General features: G+C 42.5%; 1 protein-coding gene across 3 annotated transcripts in view; it reads right to left on the reverse strand.

The window, feature by feature from the left end:
- The window catches only part of DTNB (dystrobrevin beta), a 397,289-nt gene that overhangs the window by 218,128 nt on the left and 159,572 nt on the right, over positions 1–19,589 (reverse strand). For all 3 annotated transcript variants that reach the window (XM_084624543.1, XM_084624545.1, XM_084624544.1), the window contains exon 9: positions 18,627–18,751. In XM_084624543.1, the coding sequence (XP_084480669.1) occupies positions 18,627–18,751 (125 nt within the window). The remainder of the gene's footprint in view (positions 1–18,626; positions 18,752–19,589) is intronic.

Raw genomic sequence — 19,589 nt, forward strand, 5'->3', positions numbered from 1 at the left:
TTCTTGTTCTTGTTAAGGAAAAGTTAGCATGTGACTCCATTTTGGTTTGGGGCCCACCATTGTTTAAATGCCAGCACATCATACACCAGGAGGAGTGATCCTTAGATACTGAATCCCTGTGAAAATCCTCCTCCTTGTCTCCAGCCTGCCTTGACTCCCAGTATCTGGTTTTTGTCAGTCTCTAACTCCCTGACTCTTGGCCTTGATGTGAGGCCTCCCATCCTGATAATAAAGGTTACTGATGCATGGCTTTAGGACCATGCTGTGTAATTAACATACTGGTATAGCACGAGGAATGCACCAAGCAGGGATAGGTGGTAGATAAGACAAGGGTTTGTTTATTGGCTAAGGTTTCCGATGCACGAGGGCAACATGCTATGCTAAAAAGTACATAACCTTTGTACAATCTGTATTCAGGGTCCCCTCCTGGCTAGCAGGTGGGCACCATGCTTGAGCGTAATAAACTTAGTGTCTTTTGGGAACTCTGCAGTTGTGGACTTTGTTTATGTGCCTCAGCCTAGATTCGAACTGTGCGTGTCCTATCAGGTATAATTCGCAGCATTTGTGTGCATGTCCTACCAGGTGTAATTCGTAGAATTTGTGTGCGTGTCCTACCAGGTATAATTCGCAGCAGTTGTGTGCGTGTCCTCTCAGGTGTAATTCGTAACATTCTGTTGGTCTCTGTAGAATTCAGTTTGTACAGTATATGCAAGTCTCTCAGGTGTTACCTTTCTGGAGGTGTTACAACTTGAGTGAATTTTCCTAATTATTTCCCACTGTTCAGAGCTCCAGAAGGGCTGTGGTCATCCTCCCCCATGTAATTACATGCCATCCCTGGTCTGCAATAATACATAAATTTAATACAATAAGATCTCTCAAAGATATACCAGGAAAATGTCATATCTTCCACACCCTCCACACTGTCATGATATAGGGATGTATGTAGAAAGCTCTCCAGTATAATTTATTATGTAAAGAATGGTTCCCAAAGAGTATCATGTGAATATATCTGAATTTTGTGCAGAGAAGAATTCATCACACCAATATCTAAGTTTGATCCCGAACTTTTAGGCATTAGAGTCACTATGGGCTTCTCTACATACTGTTAGCAGATTAACTAAATTCCCATTATTCTTTGTAGGTGAACCAAATTCCCATGAATCTTTGTGCTTAAACTGAAATTGTGATTGATGAGGGGCAATATTTTCTATAACTGATAATGACCCACTGAGAAATGCTTTAAGCTTGTCAGGAATTACTGGCTGTTACAGGTGTTTTCTGCCATAACCATTTGAACAGATGTCTTTATCTTATCAATGTGTAAATCAAGTCACCATCCACAGGTGACTAGGTCATTTTCACTGTGTCTGTATGGTCTATAAGGGAGTGAGTTTCTGAGAGCTAGATGGAATAGATCAAGCCTCTTAGCTGCTCCCCAGATTGGTTTGGTAAATATAACTTTCCTTTCTGTACTACTTGAAGTCTCGTTAATAATCAAAATTGAATCCTACCACCCCCAAAAGACGTATTGCTTCAACTATACTGGTACAGTTCATGTGGTACTACCCACACCTACCATAGATGCAGTTGCCCCAGTATAAAGGTGCATTATCCAATAAGAATAGGACTATTCCCACACAGAAAAAGAAATAAGCAATACCGATTGAGGCACCTTTATATCGATATATTTGTGTCCACACCAGGAACTATACCAGTTTAACTATTTCAGTAAAAAAAAAAATCACACCCATAACCAAAATAGTTATACTGGTACAAATGATGTGTAGATAAGCCCTACGAAGGAGCAAGGAGCTGGAAGAGCATTCTAGTGATTGAAGTGTGATGCTGTGGCCAAAAGAGCTAAGACCATTCTTGGAAGTAGAAACAGGGGAGTAGTGAGTAGAGGTAGGGAGGTTATATGACCTCTGCATATAGCTTTGGTGAGACAGATACTGGAATACTGCTTACAGTTCTGGTGTCCATATATTTAAAAGGATGCCGAAAAATTGGAATGGGAGCAGAAAAGAGCCAAAAATTGACAGATTCTCCCTTTCCTGATGTCTTTGAATCAAAATTGGATGCCTTTCAGGAAGATATGCTTTAGCCAAACACAACTTATTGGGGCAACTGGATAAAGTGTGATGCCCTGTGTTCTACAGGTCAGACCAGATGATCTAGAGGCCCCTTCTGGTCAAACTCTATGAATCTATGGAAGGTTATCTTTGATATACGGTTGCACTGACAAGTGACAGGCTGAGCACATTTCTTACTTTTCTGCTTTACCTTCAACTGGGCTTTACTCTAAGTCCTCATGCAGGCAGAACAGACTCCGTTAGCTGTTCCTACCTCTAGCACAGCTGGACTTTGCCCAATATTGCAGAATTAGCTTTAAATTTTAACTTAGACTAAATTTAACTGAAAATGCTTAAAAATAGTTTGAAATTGGTAAGTTCAGACTGAAAGGAGGGATCTTTGGCTCAAAAGGCTTGCAAGGCCTTTTGATAAGGTTCTACAGGCAGGTTTCACAGAAAAGTGCTTAGTCCCAGCTATAAAGAAATCTCTGATTTATTCACACCCAACAGCCATTGAGGGGAAACCCAACATTAGACATGAAGGCAATATAAAAAATGCCGACAATGCTTTGTCAGGTAAGTTTTAGCTCTCCTTCAGAGGGTGGCTGCTTCAGTAACACAAAGCCCTCTGCAAACCTACTGAGGCACTGGTTCAGTACTAACAGTTGGCAAAAATCACACTCCCTGAATCCAAAAGCATCTGGGAGTTCAGTACATGTCTCCCAATAAAGTATTATTAAATGATGCAAGGGGATAACTTCAAAGTCTTACAACTACTGTTCTTTGATGTATGTGTGCAGTGTTGTAGCCATGTTGGTCCCAGAATATTAGAGAGACAAGGTGAGTGAGACAATATTTTTTATTGGACCAAACTTCTGTTCGTGAAAGTATATAGTCTATCTTTGATGTATAGAGCTGTTGTTTCCAACAACCTGATCCAGCCCTCCCATTTATTGCTAAGCGCATTTTTTAACCCTCCTGCATCGCTTGTGTGTGCCACAGATATAAATACAGCACATGTTAAGAATTCAGAGCCCACTAAATCTTTTAGAACTGTGCTGTCCAGTTAAATAATGGTGGTACAGTTTAAACAGTGGTTCTGTCAAAGGGCCTGAAAATGCCTTTTTTTTAAAAAAAAAAAGTCTAATAGCTTGCAATGTTTGCTATTATATATGGAAACTAATTAAACTGCCGAAATCAGGACACACATTTTGACGTTCTGAGTGTTATTCTGAAAATGTTCAAAAGGAACTCTTATGTATAATATTATTTTAGAAGCATCTTACAGTATTTTAAAACAAGTCACTTTACCTTTGAAATGACTTGTCACAAGTTTCCTCCCACTGAGTATTTGAAAGATAATAGATTTTTGATGAGAGATGCTCTTAACTGACCCAATATTCTGCAGACTGGCAGTAGAAACCAAGAAGGGACAGTTAAAGGAAAAATGGAGCTTTATTGAGGTATAAAGCTTTCAATTCCTTTTCAAATATTTTGAGATATAACTCAACACGTCTTTATTTACACATCATTCTCTATTTCCAAAACAAAGTGCCTTCCATACCAAAGAATATTTCCACAATTTCAGTTTTTAGTTCTCAATGTCAGTTAACCAAGTTTTCCATCCTTCTCTCTCCAGCAGAAAGCAATATCCTAACCTCTAAAACTACATATTGTATAAGTGGGGAGGTTATTCTAAAAACTAATATCTCACTGTAAACACGCTTTCCCTAATATTCAGCCTAAACTGAAGTAAATGGGGCTGCAAAGGTATGAAGAATTTGGCCCACAAGAACCTATGAAATCAACCCAAAATGAGCCATATCTGACAACAAATTTGGATTTAAATATTTACTAATTGTTGATGTGTCTCAACTTCAGCAGCTTGTTTAGACGAAAATTATGAAAAACAAAAACTTTAGACTTATCGCAAATCAGAAGTAGATGGTGTGCTAACGTTACCTCACTGACAGACAGAAACAAGGAGATAATTATAACAGTACTTTGCATTAGCAAACTGAAAATAAAGTAGATTAAAAACCTTTTGTAATTTAAGGAAAGAATCCTTTTTCTGCACTGATTCTCTAACTGACTTCAACTTCAACCTCCTCTCTGGCTGCTATTAAAGCATCGCTCTGTCTTATAAAAGTCCCATTGTGCCATCTGTCCCACTCCCCCAACCAACTCTCTTAATTTTTACCCCTCTTTGGCTGTCTTTAGTGTAGAATTATCGACACATGAATTAACTCCTCTAGAATTAGTCTAGTCCAACCCCTGCGCATCTGCAAGCCCTGATCCTGCGGCTGTGAACCCCGACCCCGACAGGGACACGTGGCTGCAAGCCCCAACCCCGGGCTTCATGTGAAGGATGACATCAGATGCGCCCTTTCTAAAACAACACCAAGAATAAAACTTCTTGTGTCGAATACTGTATTAATAGTGGAAATGCTCGAGGCCAAAGCAAGTTCGATAGAACGCGGTTTCACCTATAAAGCGGTAAGATTTTTTGGCTCCCGAGGTCTGCGTTATATCGGGGTAGAGGTATATATTTCATAAAACTGAAAAGTCCTACTGCGCATGCAATTGCTGAATTTAATTTTTCATACCATTAATAGCACTGAGCGTCTTTTCTTTAAATCTGCCCTTTAAGTCTCAGTGAAACAGACAAAAATCCAAGTTTCCAGATTCAACTGTTTTTTTTATAGAATCATAGAATAGAATCATAGAATATCAGGGTTGGAAGGGACCCCAGAAGGTCATCTAGTCCAACCCCCTGCTCAAAGCAGGACCAATTCCCAGTTAAATCATCCCAGCCAGGGCTTTGTCAAGCCTGACCTTAAAAACCTCTAAGGAAGGAGATTCTACCACCTCCCTAGGTAACGCATTCCAGTGTTTCACCACCCTCTTAGTGAAAAGTTTTTCCTAATATCCAATCTAAACCTCCCCCACTGCAACTTGAGACCATTACTCCTCGTTCTGTCATCTGCTACCATTGAGAACAGTCTAGAGCCATCCTCTTTGGAACCCCCTTTCAGGTAGTTGAAAGCAGCTATCAAATCCCCCCTCATTCTTCTCTTCTGCAGGCTAAACAATCCCAGCTCCCTCAGCCTCTCCTCATAACTCATGTGTTCCAGTCCCCTAATCATTTTTGTTGCCCTTCGCTGGACTCTCTCCAATTTATCCACATCCTTCTTGAAGTGTGGGGCCCAAAACTGGACACAGTACTCCAGATGAGGCCTCACTAATGTCGAAAAGAGGGGAACGATCACGTCCCTCGATCTGCTCGCTATTCCCCTACTTATACATCCCAAAATGCCATTGGCCTTCTTGGCAACAAGGGCACACTACTGACTCATATCCAGCTTCTTGTCCACTGTCACCCCTAGGTCCTTTTCCGCAGAACTGCTGCCTAACCATTCGGTCCCTAGTCTGTAGCTGTGCATTGGGTTCTTCCGTCCTAAGTGCAGGACCCTGCACTTATCCTTATTGAACCTCATCAGATTCCTTTTGGCCCAATCTTCCAATTGGTCTAGGTCCTTCTGTATCCTATCCCTCCCCTCCAGCGTATCTACCACTCCTCCCAGTTTAGTATCATCCGCAAATTTGCTGAGAGTGCAATCCACACCATCCTCCAGATCATTTATGAAGATATTGAATAAAACCGGCCCCAGGACCGACCCTTGGGGCACTCCACTTGATACCGGCTGCCAACTAGACATGGAGCCATTGATCACTACCCGTTGAGCCCGACAATCTAGCCAGCTTTCTACCCACCTTATAGTGCATTCATCCAGCCCATACTTCCTTAACTTGCTGACAAGAATACTATGGGAGACTGTGTCAAAAGCTTTGCTAAAGTCAAGAAACAATACATCCACTGCTTTCCCTTCATCCACAGAACCAGTAATCTCATCATAAAAGGCGATTAGATTAGTCAGGCATGACCTTCCCTTGGTGAATCCATGCTGGCTGTTCCTGATCACTTTCCTCTCATGCAAGTGCTTCAGGATTGATTCTTTGAGGACCTGCTCCATGATTTTTCCAGGGACTGAGGTGAGGCTGACTGGCCTGTAGTTCCCAGGATCTTTCTTCTTCCCTTTTTTAAAGATTGGCACTACATTAGCCTTTTTCCAGTCATCCGGGACTTCCCCGGTTCGCCACGAGTTTTCAAAGATAATGGCCAGTGGCTCTGCAATCACAGCCGCCAATTCCTTCAGCACTCTCGGATGCAACTCGTCCGGCCCCATGGACTTGTGCACGTCCAGCTTTTCTAAATAGTCCCTAACCGCCTCTCTCTCCACAGAGGGCTGGCCATCTCTTCCGCATTTTGTGATGCCCAGCGCAGCAGTCTGGGAGCTGACCTTGTTAGTGAAAACAGAGGCAAAAAAAGCACTTTTTTCACTTAGAGTGCAGAATTTCTGATTCAAACAAAAAATGGATTCACTAATTTTGCCTACTATTCCTAAAAAACTTCATCTCTGAGCTGTGAACAAATATGAGAAATGTAGACTAAAGTTCTGAGCAACTGAAAAAGAAGGGTTGGATGAATGTTGCAGAAAATAAAGGAGGTTATTCCAGACAGCATGGCAGATGGTGTGAGGTCAAGAGTGGAAGAAAGAAATGAAGGGAGCAGTTAGATAAGAGGCTTGTGCAAAGTGAAGTGCACAGGGAGAATGGAGGAGAAGAGTACCCTAGGAAGATATGTGGGCTGAGATGTAGGCAAGAGTGTAGCTGTATCTCTTCCAGAGAAAGACAAGGAGTTTAAACTTGATTCAAAGTCATGGGTCAAGGGATTTGAAAGAGGAAGAATGCAAAAGAAGAAAGGGATTTTAACTGTTGACAATGATGGCAAGGATTGCAAGGGAGTAGAGTGAGAACCAGTCTGCTCAGAGAGAAGAGCTGGTTACTGTAAAAACAAGAGTTGACCAAGGACTGGACAAATATTTTTAGAAGGGATACGGAATGAAAGAACAGGCCAACAAATCAAAATCTATTCAAAATTTATAGTCCTCTTCTCATTTGACTTGTTTTCCTCAGTTCAGTCCCACAGTCTAACTACTGATAATACAATGATGGCCTGCCACTAGCTTAAGCTAGATATGGTTCAAGCAAAGCTTACTTACAGACTAGGGACCAAATGGCTAGGCAGCAGTTCTGCAAAGAAGGATCTAGGGGTGACAGTGGACGAGAAGCTGGATATGAGTCAACAGTGTGCCCTTGTTGCCAAGAAGGCCAATGGCATTTTGGGTTGTATAAGTAGGGGCATTGCCAGCAGATCGAGGGACGTGATCGTTCCCCTCTATTCGACATTGATGAGGCCTCATCTGGAGTACTGCGTCCAGTTTTGGGCTCCACACTACAAGAAGGATGTGGAGAAATTGGAGAGAGTCTAGCGAAGGGCACAAAAATGATTAGGGGTCTGGAACCCATGACTTATGCAGAGAGGCTGAGGGAATTGGGATTGTTTAGTCTATGGAAGAGAAGAATGAGGGGGGATTTTATAGCTGCTTTTAACTACCTGAAAGGTGGATCCAAAGAGGATGGATCTAGATTACTCTCAGTGATAGCAGATGACAGGACAAGGAGTAATGGTCTCAAGTTGCAGTGGGGGAGATTTAGGTTGGATATTAGGAAAAACTTTTTCACTAGGAGGGTGGTGAAACACTGGAATGCGTTACCTAGGGAGGTGGTGGAATCCCCTTCCTTGGAAGTTTTTAAGGTCAGGCTTGACAAAGCCCTGGCTGGGATGATTTAGTTGGGATTGGTCCTGCTCTGGGCAGGGGGTTGGACTGGATGGCCTCCAGAGGTCCCTTCCAACTCTGTTATTCTATGATTCTATGATACTTTTCCCCTAAACCTTTTCCATTTCCATTCTCCACTGTAGTAAACACCATTCCTCTGGTTCTGTGGATGAAGGGAAAGCAGTGGATGTATTGTTTCTTGACTTTAGCAAAGCTTTTGACACGGTCTCCCACAGTATTCTTGTCAGCAAGTTAAGGAAGTATGGGCTGGATGAATGCACTATAAGGTGGGTAGAAAGCTGGCTAGATTGTCGGGCTCAACGGGTAGTGATCAATGGCTCCATGTCTAGTTGGCAGCCGGTATCAAGTGGAGTGCCCCAAGGGTCGGTCCTGGGGACGGTTTTGTTCAATATCTTCATAAATGATCTGGAGGATGGTGTGGATTGCACTCTCAGCAAATTTGCGGATGATACTAAACTGGGAGGAGTGGTAGATACGCTGGAGGGGAGGGATAGGATACAGAAGGACTTAGACAAATTGGAGGATTGGGCCAAAAGAAATCTGATGAGGTTCAATAAGGATAAGTGCAGGGTCCTGCACTTAGGACGGAAGAACCCAATGCACAGCTACAGACTAGGGACCGAATGGCTAGGCAGCAGTTCTGCGGAAAAGGACCTAGGGGTGACAGTGGACGAGAAGCTGGATATGAGTCAGCAGTGTGCCCTTGTTGCCAAGAAGGCCAATGGCATTTTGGGATGTATAAGTAGGGGCATAGCGAGCAGATCGAGGGACGTGATCGTTCCCCTCTATTCGACATTGGTGAGGCCTCATCTGGAGTACTGTGTCCAGTTTTGGGCCCCACACTTCAAGAAGGATGTGGATAAATTGGAGAGAGTCCAGCGAAGGGCAACAAAAATGATTAGGGGACTGGAACACATGAGTTATGAGGAGAGGCTGAGGGAGCTGGGATTGTTTAGCCTGCAGAAGAGAAGAATGAGGGGGGATTTGATAGTTGCTTTCAACTACCTGAAAGGGGGTTCCAAAGAGGATGGCTCTAGACTGTTCTCAATGGTAGCAGATGACAGAACGAGGAGTAATGGTCTCAAGTTGCAGTGGGGGAGGTTTAGATTGGATATTAGGAAAAACTTTTTCACTAAGAGGGTGGTGAAACACTGGAATGCGTTACCTAGGGAGGTGGTAGAATCTCCTTCCTTAGAGGTTTTTAAGGTCAGGCTTGACAAAGCCCTGGCTGGGATGATTTAACTGGGAATTGGTCCTGCTTTGAGCAGGGGGTTGGACTAGATGACCTTCTGGGGTCCCTTCCAACCCTGATATTCTATGATTCTATGATTCCTCCCTATCAATCAGGTTCACAAACTGGGCATAATTTGTCTCCACCCCCTCCTTCCCCTCATACCAATGCTGTTACCAAATGTTGCTCCTGCTTCCTCCATAACCTACAAAAAATCTGGTCCTTCTCTTCAATTTAGATGCATTTTTATCCCCCTGGTTGGTTTAGCCCTGAGTTTCTTTTGGATGCTCTGAATGTATTCTGAATGACAAGGAAGCACTCCTGTGATGTATGCTACTGTTTACTAAGCATTTACCTGAAACCATCAATCTCATTGTGTTCAGTTTTATGCTAACAGCACAAACACTGGCAAAGTTTACTACAGCAGCTGGAATTAAATGTCACATTGGCATACAATTATTTGTTTGTTGTGGTTGTTAATTACTTTTTAAATTTCCACTACAAAATGATCCATATAAACTTAAATTCCATCACATCACCAGATGAGACTTCAACATTTCTGCAAATTTTAAATAGCGCCTATTTACCTTTTAACCTGTAAGACAGTCAATATTATTTTACTCAGATTTAAACTTGTTGAAGTTTTCCAGTTAAGGAGCACTCAGAAAAAAGGTTACCCATTTTTAATAAATGACATTGGCAAGGGGCTATGATTTAATATTTAATGTTTCATGTAATACTTCGTTCCAAAGCTGTTAGGTAGTAATGAACATTGTAAAGGCTGCGGACTAGTTCACAACTGACCAAAGATAGCTGGGAAATGAGCGTACACACCTGCTTGGAATCGACGTGAACAAGCACTCGAAGAAAAACCGGGTTTTATGACACCCAGTCCAGTGTCCTCACCATTGGACTACACTATCCCTTGTCTAAAACTTTTGGAGTTTCCCATATCACAAACTATACAGAAGAGTGAAGTGTATGAAGATAAGCAGTTTTGTAGGTTTCACAAAGGTTCGATATGTGACTCTGAAGATTAGGTTATTATTTAAATGGCAATGTACTCATTTGAATTGAAACATGATATTGCATGTTTGGGCAAGAGCAAGAACAGATCAAATGAAATAATCTTTAAAGAGGATGATAATTAGTTGAAAAATGTGTTAACAGGTATTGGCAGTAATTTGGACATCCACTTGAAAGAAAACTGAAATGGTCAAGTATCCTTGAAATATTTAGTTGCATTTCATTTAATAAATTAAAGATCCTGGTCTTGGTTGTGAGGGTTTCCATCTGTGCTGTTCTGCAGCATAATATGTCATCTGAGTGGCTGAGTAGTATTAGGCCACTTTTCGAAGGGAATGGATTGCAGGGCCTGGCTGGACCTAATGTGCTGCACTAAGTGAGGCTATCCAATGGTGAATGTGTTTTATATAAAGAAAGATTGGGGAAATTCAACCACTAATGTTACATAAGTTCTTGGCACAGATTCATTTGATCCATTAATCAATTAATGTCTCCCAGCAGAGGACAGAAATAATTCAATGTACTTGTTAATCTGTGCCATTGGTAAAACTTCCACTGGTAGTTTTGGAATTAGATCCTGAAACCTTTATTTACTCCGCCATATTAACTTGAAACTACTTCCATACATTCTTTTCATGTAGAGTCACAGAATAAGGCCCTTCTTTCTCAAGAAGTTATACATGTTATAGTACTGTTTTTTTGTTGTAAAAGCTTGCTGGTATCAAAATGGAGGAACTCGTCAGAAAATTCAAAGAAGAAAATATGAACTGACATTGATCCATGATGATCTTGGAATTATGTGAAAATCTAAACAATGCAGACAGTAAGTATCACTTGCCACCAGATTGGGAAGCACCCCACAGCAGCAAACCTTGCCTAAGAGCTAAACAACTCAAGCTGGTTTTCCACAACATGTTTCAGCCAGTCCATGTGGTTAGCTATTGTTTCTAATATTATGGACAATTTGCTTCCTGCTTGTTTTGTTAACATGGGGAGTCATTAATTTACGATAACATACCACTTCTGACTCTGAAATGAAGAGTAGCACTAATAGAAATGTTCTTTTTATGAAAACCCAATTTAACAGAAAAAAGTAGAACAATGATATCCCATTCAGTCAGATCCAACAACTCCTGCTGCAGAGGGTTAAAACCACTGTAAGCATGTGACACAAAAAGTTGATACAAAAGCTGGAAAAGAATCATGTGGCCAAGAATGAATTAGTATAGCTTAAAACTATAGCTTTCAAAAAGTTCAAGAATGGACTACAGTAGGTATCATTTCCTATTCCTACTTACATTCATGTCAAGCTACAGTATCTTCTGTGTTCTTTATAAGGGGAAGACAGATCAGCATTCCACTATATTATAACCATCATCACTATTGTACTCCTCTCACCTTTCCAATATTCTGTATTTTGACTGACTAGCCTCCAGCTCTTCTTTGATGATTGTCAGAACTGTTAAAAGGGGATGATAAAAGGGCCAGTCAATCAAAATCACAAGGCATGGGAGAATAACATGAGGGGGAAAGGAGTCCAGGACAGCTGGCTGTAGTTTAAAGAAATCTTATTGAGGTTACAGGAACAAACCATCCCGATGTGCAGAAAGAATAGTAAATATGGCAGGCGACCAGCTTGGCTTAACAGTGAAATCCTTGCTGATCTTAAACACAAAAAAGAAGCTTACAAGAAGTGGAAGATTGCACAAAAGACCAGGGAGGAGTATAAAATTATTGCTCAGGCATGCAGGAGTGAAATCAGGAAAGCCAAATCACACTTGGAGTTGCAGCTAGCAAGAGATGTTAAGAGTAACAAGAAGGGTTTCTTCAGGTGTGTTAGCAACAAGAAGAAAGCCAAGGAAAGTGTGGGCCCCTTACTGAATGAGGGAGGCAAGCTAGTGACAGAGGATTTGGAAAAAGCTAATGTATTCAATGCTTTTTTTGCCCCTGTCTTCATGAACAAGGTCAGCTCCCAGACTGCTGCACTGGGCAGCACAACGTGGGGAGGAGGTGACCAGCATCCGATGAAGTGAGCTGTAGCTCACGAAATCTTATGCTCAAATAAATTGTTTAGTCTCTACGGTGCCACAAGTCCTCCTTTTCTTTCAGCCCTCTGTGGAGACAGAAGTGATTCAGGACTATTTAGAAAAGCTGGACGAGCACAAGCCCATGGGACTGGATACACTGCAACCAATGGTGCTAAAGGAGCTGGCGGATGTGATTGCAGAGCCATTGGCCATTATCTTTGAAAACTCATGGCAATCAGGGGAGGTCCCGGATGACTGGAAAAAGGCTAATGTAGTGTCCATCTTTAAAAAAGGGAAGGAGGAGGATCCTGGGAACTACAGGCCAGTTAGACTCACCTCAGTCCCTGGAAAAATCATGGAGCAGGTCCTCAAGGAATCAGTTCTGAAGCACTTAAAGGAGAGGATAGTGATCAGGAACAGTCAGCATGGATTCACCAAGGGCAAGTCATGCCTGACTAACTTAATTGCCTTCTGTGACGAGATAACTGGCTCAGTGGATGAGGGGAAAGCAGTAGATGTGTTATTCCTTGACTTTAGCAAAGCTTTTGATATGGTCTCCCACAGTATTCTTGCCAGCAAGTTAAAGAAGTATGGACTGGATGAATGCACTATAAGGTGGGTAGAAAGCTGGCTAGATTGTCGGGCTCAACGGGTAGTGATCAATGGCTCCATGTCTAGTTGGCAGCTGGTATCAAGCGGAGTGCCCCAAGGGTTGGTCCTGGGGCGGGTTTTGTTCAATATCTTAATTAATGATCTGGAGAATGGTGTGGACTGCACCCTTAGCAAGTTTGCAGATGACACTAAACTGGGAGGAGTGGTAGATACGATGGAGGGTAGGAGCAGGATACAGAGGGACCTAGACAAATTAGAGGATTGGTCCAAAAGAAATCTGATGAGGTTCAACAAGGACAAGTGCATAGTCCTGCACTTAGGACGGAAGAATCCCATACACTGCTACAGACTAGGGACCGAGCAGCTAGGCAGCAGTTCTGCAGAAAAGGACTTAGGGGGTCACAGTGGACGAGAAGCTGGATATGAGTCAACAGTGTGCCCTTGTTGCCAAGAAAGCTCACTGCATCTTGGGCTGTATAAGTAGGGGCATTGCCAGCAGCGCAAGGAACATGATCATTCCCCTCTATTCGACATTGGTGAGGCCTCATCTGGAGTACTGTGTGCAGTTTTGGGCCCCACACTACAAGAAGGATGTGGAAAAATTGGATAGAGTCCAGCGGAGGGCAACAAAAACGATTAGGTGGCTGGAGCACATGACTTATGAGGAGAGGTTGGGGGAACTGGGATTGTTTATTCTGCAGAAGAGAAGAATGAGGGGGTATTTGATAGCTGCTTTCAACTACCTGAAGGGAGGTTCCAAAGAGAATGGATCTAGACTGTTCTCAGTGGTACCAGATGACAGAACAAGGAGTAATGGTCTGAAGTTGCAGTGGGGGAAGTTTAGGTTAGATGTTAGGAAAAACTTTTTCACTAGGAGGGTGGTGAAGCACTGGAATGGGTTACCTAGGGAGGTGGTGGAATCTCCTTCCTTAGAGGTTTTCAAGGTCAGGCTGGGATGATTTAGTTGGGGATTGGTCCTGCTTTGAGCAGGGGGTTGGACTAGATGACCTCCTGAGGTCTCTTCCAATGCTGATATTCTATGATTTGTGACAGGGTTGGGCCAGATGGCTATAGGAGAGTAATAGAAGGCAGATATATTAGCCCTGGGCTAAGCAGGTCCCTTTTCCCTGGGTAAGGTAACAGGAAAGGTTCCAGAACAATCAGGAACCTTCTGGAGACAATTAAGACAGGCTGATTAGAACACCTGCAGCCAGTCAAGAAGCTGCTTGACTCAATTAAGGAAGACTGGGCACCTGGATTTTAAAAAGGAGCTCACTTCAGTATGTGGTGTGCGTGTGAGGAGCTGGGAGCAAGAGGCACTAGGAGCTGAGAGTGAGAACGCGGACTGTTGGAGGTCTGAGGTGTACAAGCATTATCAGACACCAGGAGGAAGGTCCTGTGGTGAGGATAAAGAAGGTGTTGGGAGGAGGCCATGGGAAAGTAGCCTAGGGAGTTGTAGCTGTTGCACAGCTGTTCCACGAGACACTCTAGACAGCTGCATTCCACAGGGCTCTGGGCTGGAACTCGGAGTAGAGGGCGGGCCTGGGTTCCCCCCAAATCCTCCCAACTCCTGGTCAGACACAGGAGGAGTCGACCTGGACTGTGGGTTCAGAAAAACGGCCAAGCTGAGGGCTGCCGTGACGCTCCAAGGCGAGCAAATCTGCCAATAAGCCCAAGACCCACCAAGGTAGAGCAGGAACTTTGTCACAGATTCTAAGGTCAAAGTGGAACCTTTTAATATTAAGCTTTCAAAGACAGAGACACTAAAATTTGGATATCTTGGTTTTCAATTCAGAGACTGTAAAAAGAAGAGAAAACCTCTTAAGATGAATCTGTCTTTCTGACAAGGACAAATGAAAACAGCAATGGTACTAACTTAATTCAGTCTTAAAGCTGCAGTGTTGGTGTCCTTACTGAATACTGTATGAAACTGGGGTCCTCAGTTTTATATAAATTATATCCCCATAGCTTTGCTTCTCTTCCTTTGTTTTTCTCTGAATCATTTTGCTTAATTTTTGCAGACATGAAAAACCTGTGACTTTTGCAAAAGTTAGTGTGGTATTAACTATTGTCTCTTTACAGTCAAGCTTATTACATGTATATGCTGACACAATTTCAATTATCTCATGAATTCTGATTTTGATGTCCAGAACTGATAAGATAAAGAAGCAAAAATAAAAGATTGATCACAGATCTGTCCAAATTGTAACAATACGACAATGTGTCTTTGGTAAAACCATTCTGCCAACTTCACAATAAAGCCACATTGAAACCATAGAGATAACACCACTGAACAGAAAAGCATAGGAGACCAGTCAGTGAGACAAAAATAAATAACTTGTGAAGTCAAGGTCCACAGCAAGCCACAATTTTACACCAGGCTCAGGGTCAACCACCACCATCAGATACTTTAAGAGCATTCTATAAAATATGAACTCGGAAATAGTTACAGGCTTTTCAGTTTTGTTTATGACAGGTTTCAGAGTAGCAGATGTGTTAATCTGTATCCGCAAAAAGAAAAGGAGTACTTGTGGCACCTTAGAGACTAACAAATTTATTTGAGCATAAGCTTTCGTGGGCTACAGCTCACTTCATCAGATGCATGCAGTGGAAAATACAGTGGGGAGATTTATGTACAGAGAGAACATGAAACAATGGGTGTTACCATACACACTGTAACAAGAATGGTCAGGTAAGATGAGCTATTAGCAGCAGGAGAGAAAAAAAACCTTTTGTAGTGATAATCAAGGTGGGCCATTTCCAGCAGTTGACAAGAACGTCTGAAGAATAGCGGGGCGGGGGTGAGGGAGGAAATAAACATGGGGAAATAGTTTTACTTTGTGTAATGACACATCCACTCCCAGTCTTTATTCAAGCCTAAGTCAATTGTATCCAGTTTGCTAATTAATTCCAATTCAGCAGTCTCTCGTTGGAGTCTGTTTTTGAAGTTTTTTTGTTGAAGAATTGCCACTTTTAGGTCTGTGATCGAGTGACCAAAGAGATAGAAGTGTTCTCCGACTGGTTTTTGAATGTTATAATTCTTGACTTCTGATTTGTGTCCATTTATTCTTTTATGTAGAGACTGTCCAGTTTGGCCAATGTACATGGCAGAGGGGCACTGCTGGCACATGATGGCATATATCACATTGGTAGATGTGCAGGTGAATGAGTCTCTGATAGTGTGGCTGATGTGATTAGGCCCTATCATGGTGTCCCCTGAATAGATATGTGGACACAGCTGGCAACGGGCTTTGTTGCAAGGATAGGCTCCTGGGTTAGTGGTTCTGTTGTATGGTATGTGATTGCTGGTGAGTATTTGCTTCAGGTTGGGGGGCTGTCTGTAAGCAAGGACTGGCCTGTCTCCCAAGATCTCTGAGAGTGATGGGTCATCCTTCAGGATAGGTTGTAGATCCCTGATGATGCGTTGGAGAGGTTTTAGCTGGGGGCTGAAGGTGGTGGCTAGTGGCGTTCTGTTATTTTCTTTGTTGGGCCTATCCTGTAGTAGGTAACTTCTGGGTACTCTTCTGGCTCTGTCAATCTGTTTCTTCACTTCAGTAGGTGGGTATTGTAGTTGTAAGAATGCTTGATAGAGATCTTGTAGGTGTTTGTCTGAGGGGTTGGAGGAAATGCAGTTGTATCGTAGAGCTTGGCTGTAGACAATGGATCATGTGGTGTGGTCGGGATGAAAGCTGGAGGCATGTAGGTAAGTATAGCGGTCAGTAGGTTTCCAGTATAGGGTGGTGTTTATGTGACCATCGCTTATTAGCACCATAATGTCCAGGAAGTGGATCTCTTGTGTGGACTGGTCCAGCTGAGGTTGATGGTGGGATGGAAATTGTTGAAATCATGGTGGAATTCCTCAAGGGCTTCTTTTCCATGGGTCCAGATGATGAAGATGTCATCAATGTAGCGCAAGTAGAGTAGGGGCATTAGGGGATGAGAGCTGAGGAAGCATTTTTCTAAGTCAGCCATAAAAAAGTTGGCATACTGTGGGGCCATGCGGGTACCCATAGCCCCTAAATGTGAAATAGTTATGGGTGAGGACAAAGTCACAAAGTTCAGCCACCAGGTTTGTCATGACATTATCAGGGATACTGTTCCTGATGGCTTGTAGTCCATCTTTGTGTGGAATGTTGGTGTGGAGGGCTTCTACATCTATAGTGGCCAGGATGGTGTTTTCAGGAAGATCACCGATGGATTGTAGTTTCCTCAGGAAGTCAGTGGTGTCTCAAAGATAGCTAGGAGTGCTGGTAGCGTAGGGCCTGAGGAGGGAGTCTACATAGCCAGACAATCCTGCTGTCAGGGTGCCAATGTCTGAGATGATGGGGTGCCCAGGATTTCCAGGTTTATGGATCTTAGGTAGCAGATAGAATACCCCTGCTTGGAGTTCTAGGGGTGTGTCTGTGCAGATTTGTTCTTGTGCTTTTTCAGGGAGTTTCTTGAGCAGATGGTGTAGTTTCTTTTGGTAACCCTCAGTGGGATCAGAGGGTAATGGCTTGTAGAAGGTGGTGTTCAAGAGCTGCCTAGCAGCCTCTTGTTCGTATTCTGACCTATTCATGATGACGACAGCACCTCTTTTGTCAGCCTTTTTGATTATGATGTCACAGTTGTTTCTGAGGCTGTGGATGGCATTGTGTTCTGCATGGCTGAGGTTATGGGACAAGTGATGCTGCTTATGGAGTCTAATGTAAAGCAAAATAAATAAGATGGGACCTGATCTGACATGGCTATGAGTAGCTCAACTCCCATTCAAGCATGTGAGTTCTGAGGATAGTCAGTACTTTGCAAAACTGAATTCTTAATAAATAAGCACAGACAGAATATAATAAAATATATGGATAAAATCCAGAAAATACATTATCTATAAATAAACATACTCATACTGAAAATCGACTGCAATAAGACAGATATCATGACCTTTAATATTGCCTCACTATCACCAATACGGAGAGAGGATTATGTTCTCACCAATGTAGAAACATTCACATACTTGGGCAGCACCTGGCAGCATCCTGGCATCAGCCAGGATGGTGGAACAAGTGAGGACATCCGGAACAAAATCAATAAAGCCAGGAACACCTTCAGGAGCTTAAATACAGTCTGGAAATCCTCAAAACACAACACCAAAACCAAACTCAAGGTTTATCAGAGCTGTGTACTTTCAATGAGAAAGTATGATATATCTAAACTGTCTTTATTCCATACAATCTGCCTTGGAAAAAATCCTCCGTATCTTTTGGCCCAGAACAATCCCAAACCAAGATCTATTGACACAGTGTAGCCAAGAGGATATAAGCACCATCATTGCCAGAAGGCGTTGGAGATGGATTGGCCATGTGCTTCTGATGGAAACTGATTCCATCACCAGAACAGCAATAAGATAGACACTTGAAGGTGAAAACAAGGCTGACTGAAAACAACATGACGAAGAGCTGTGGAAACTGAGCTGAAAAACCTGGGGCACAGCTGGGGAATCATTGAAAGACATCCCAGAAACAGACAGGAGTGGAGAGCTTCGTTGCTGCCCTAAACGTCAGAGGCATAATGGGAACATGATGATGATGATTACTTATACATTATGTGGCAGTCATTCTTCTACAAACAGAGTATTTATTTAAGAACATAAGAACAGCCATACTGGGTCAGACCAAAGGTCCATCTAGCCCATTTACTTATTTAACATTTTTCCAGAGAACAAACTCATGTAAAATGATAAATGTGTTTAAGGGATCCTTTCTGACTTATAAAACCACATCTCTTAAAAACTCCATGGTGAATCCAAATGGAACTAAAAAACTCAAATTCTGCAGTCAAATACACCCACAAACAGCTACTTTGGTATCGATTTAGTTTTAAGTTTTGATTAAATGAAAGATACATACAAATGGATACTCACACTATATGAGCAAGATCAAGTGGCTTCTCTGGCTGTTCAGGAAATACAGGATGAGGTGGTTCTCTAGTGGGCACACAACCAAGAGATTTACTAATTGCGTGGCTCAGCTTCTTGGCAGGCGATTTCTGTTTTTTAAAGAAAGTCAAACAATGAGTAGAACAATCTGTGCAAGCAGAGAGCACAGACATTTAAACATATCCCACATTAGAAAATCTTTGTGTAAATACCCTATCTAGCTGATTAGTACAAAGTCATGCATTCAGTACAATTCAGACCCTGTAAACAAGGTGAGTGGCTGAATTAATCTCTACATACCTATTGAGATGGAATTTTGAAAGATGGTAGACTCATTCATTAGACTGCTTAACTAAGAAATATCCCAAATGTGAACTCTGACCTTTCTATCATGGTCACACCATTAGCGTTTGTCATGGTATTTCAGCTATTCAAAAGTGGCCTTTTGAGATATAATTTTGAAATTTGATACACCCATCAGAACCTGCCACCACCTCTCCCTTTAGAACACAGCAGGTGCTGCTTAATCAGAAGGAGGAAAGAAACACTTAAGGATACTGTGACGGGTTGGATCACAGAAACCCCCTTGCAGGCTGCCAACTGATGTGCCAAGACTACTTCTGCTCCTGCTTTCCAGCTCAGTCAGCTTAGGACTTCAGTGCCCACCCTGCCGGGTTTGAGCCAGACCTCCTAGCCTGCTGCAAACCCAGACCCAGGTCTGAACCACGTCCCCTAACAGCTGTAGGCTTAACTGAAAGCAGCTTACAGAAGTGTTCCTGTCCTAGACACTCATATGCCCCATTCCCAATGGGGTCGAAACCCTGAATAAATCTGTTTTACCCTATATAAAGCTTATACAGGGTAAACTTATAAATTGTTCGCCCTCTATAACATTGACAGAGAGATATGCACAGCTGTTTGTGCCCACCCCCCTCCCCGGTATTAATA

Source organism: Lepidochelys olivacea, assembly GCF_965140295.1.
Source record: "Lepidochelys olivacea isolate rLepOli2 genome assembly, chromosome: 3".
In the NCBI taxonomy this organism is placed as follows: domain Eukaryota; kingdom Metazoa; phylum Chordata; order Testudines; family Cheloniidae; genus Lepidochelys; species Lepidochelys olivacea.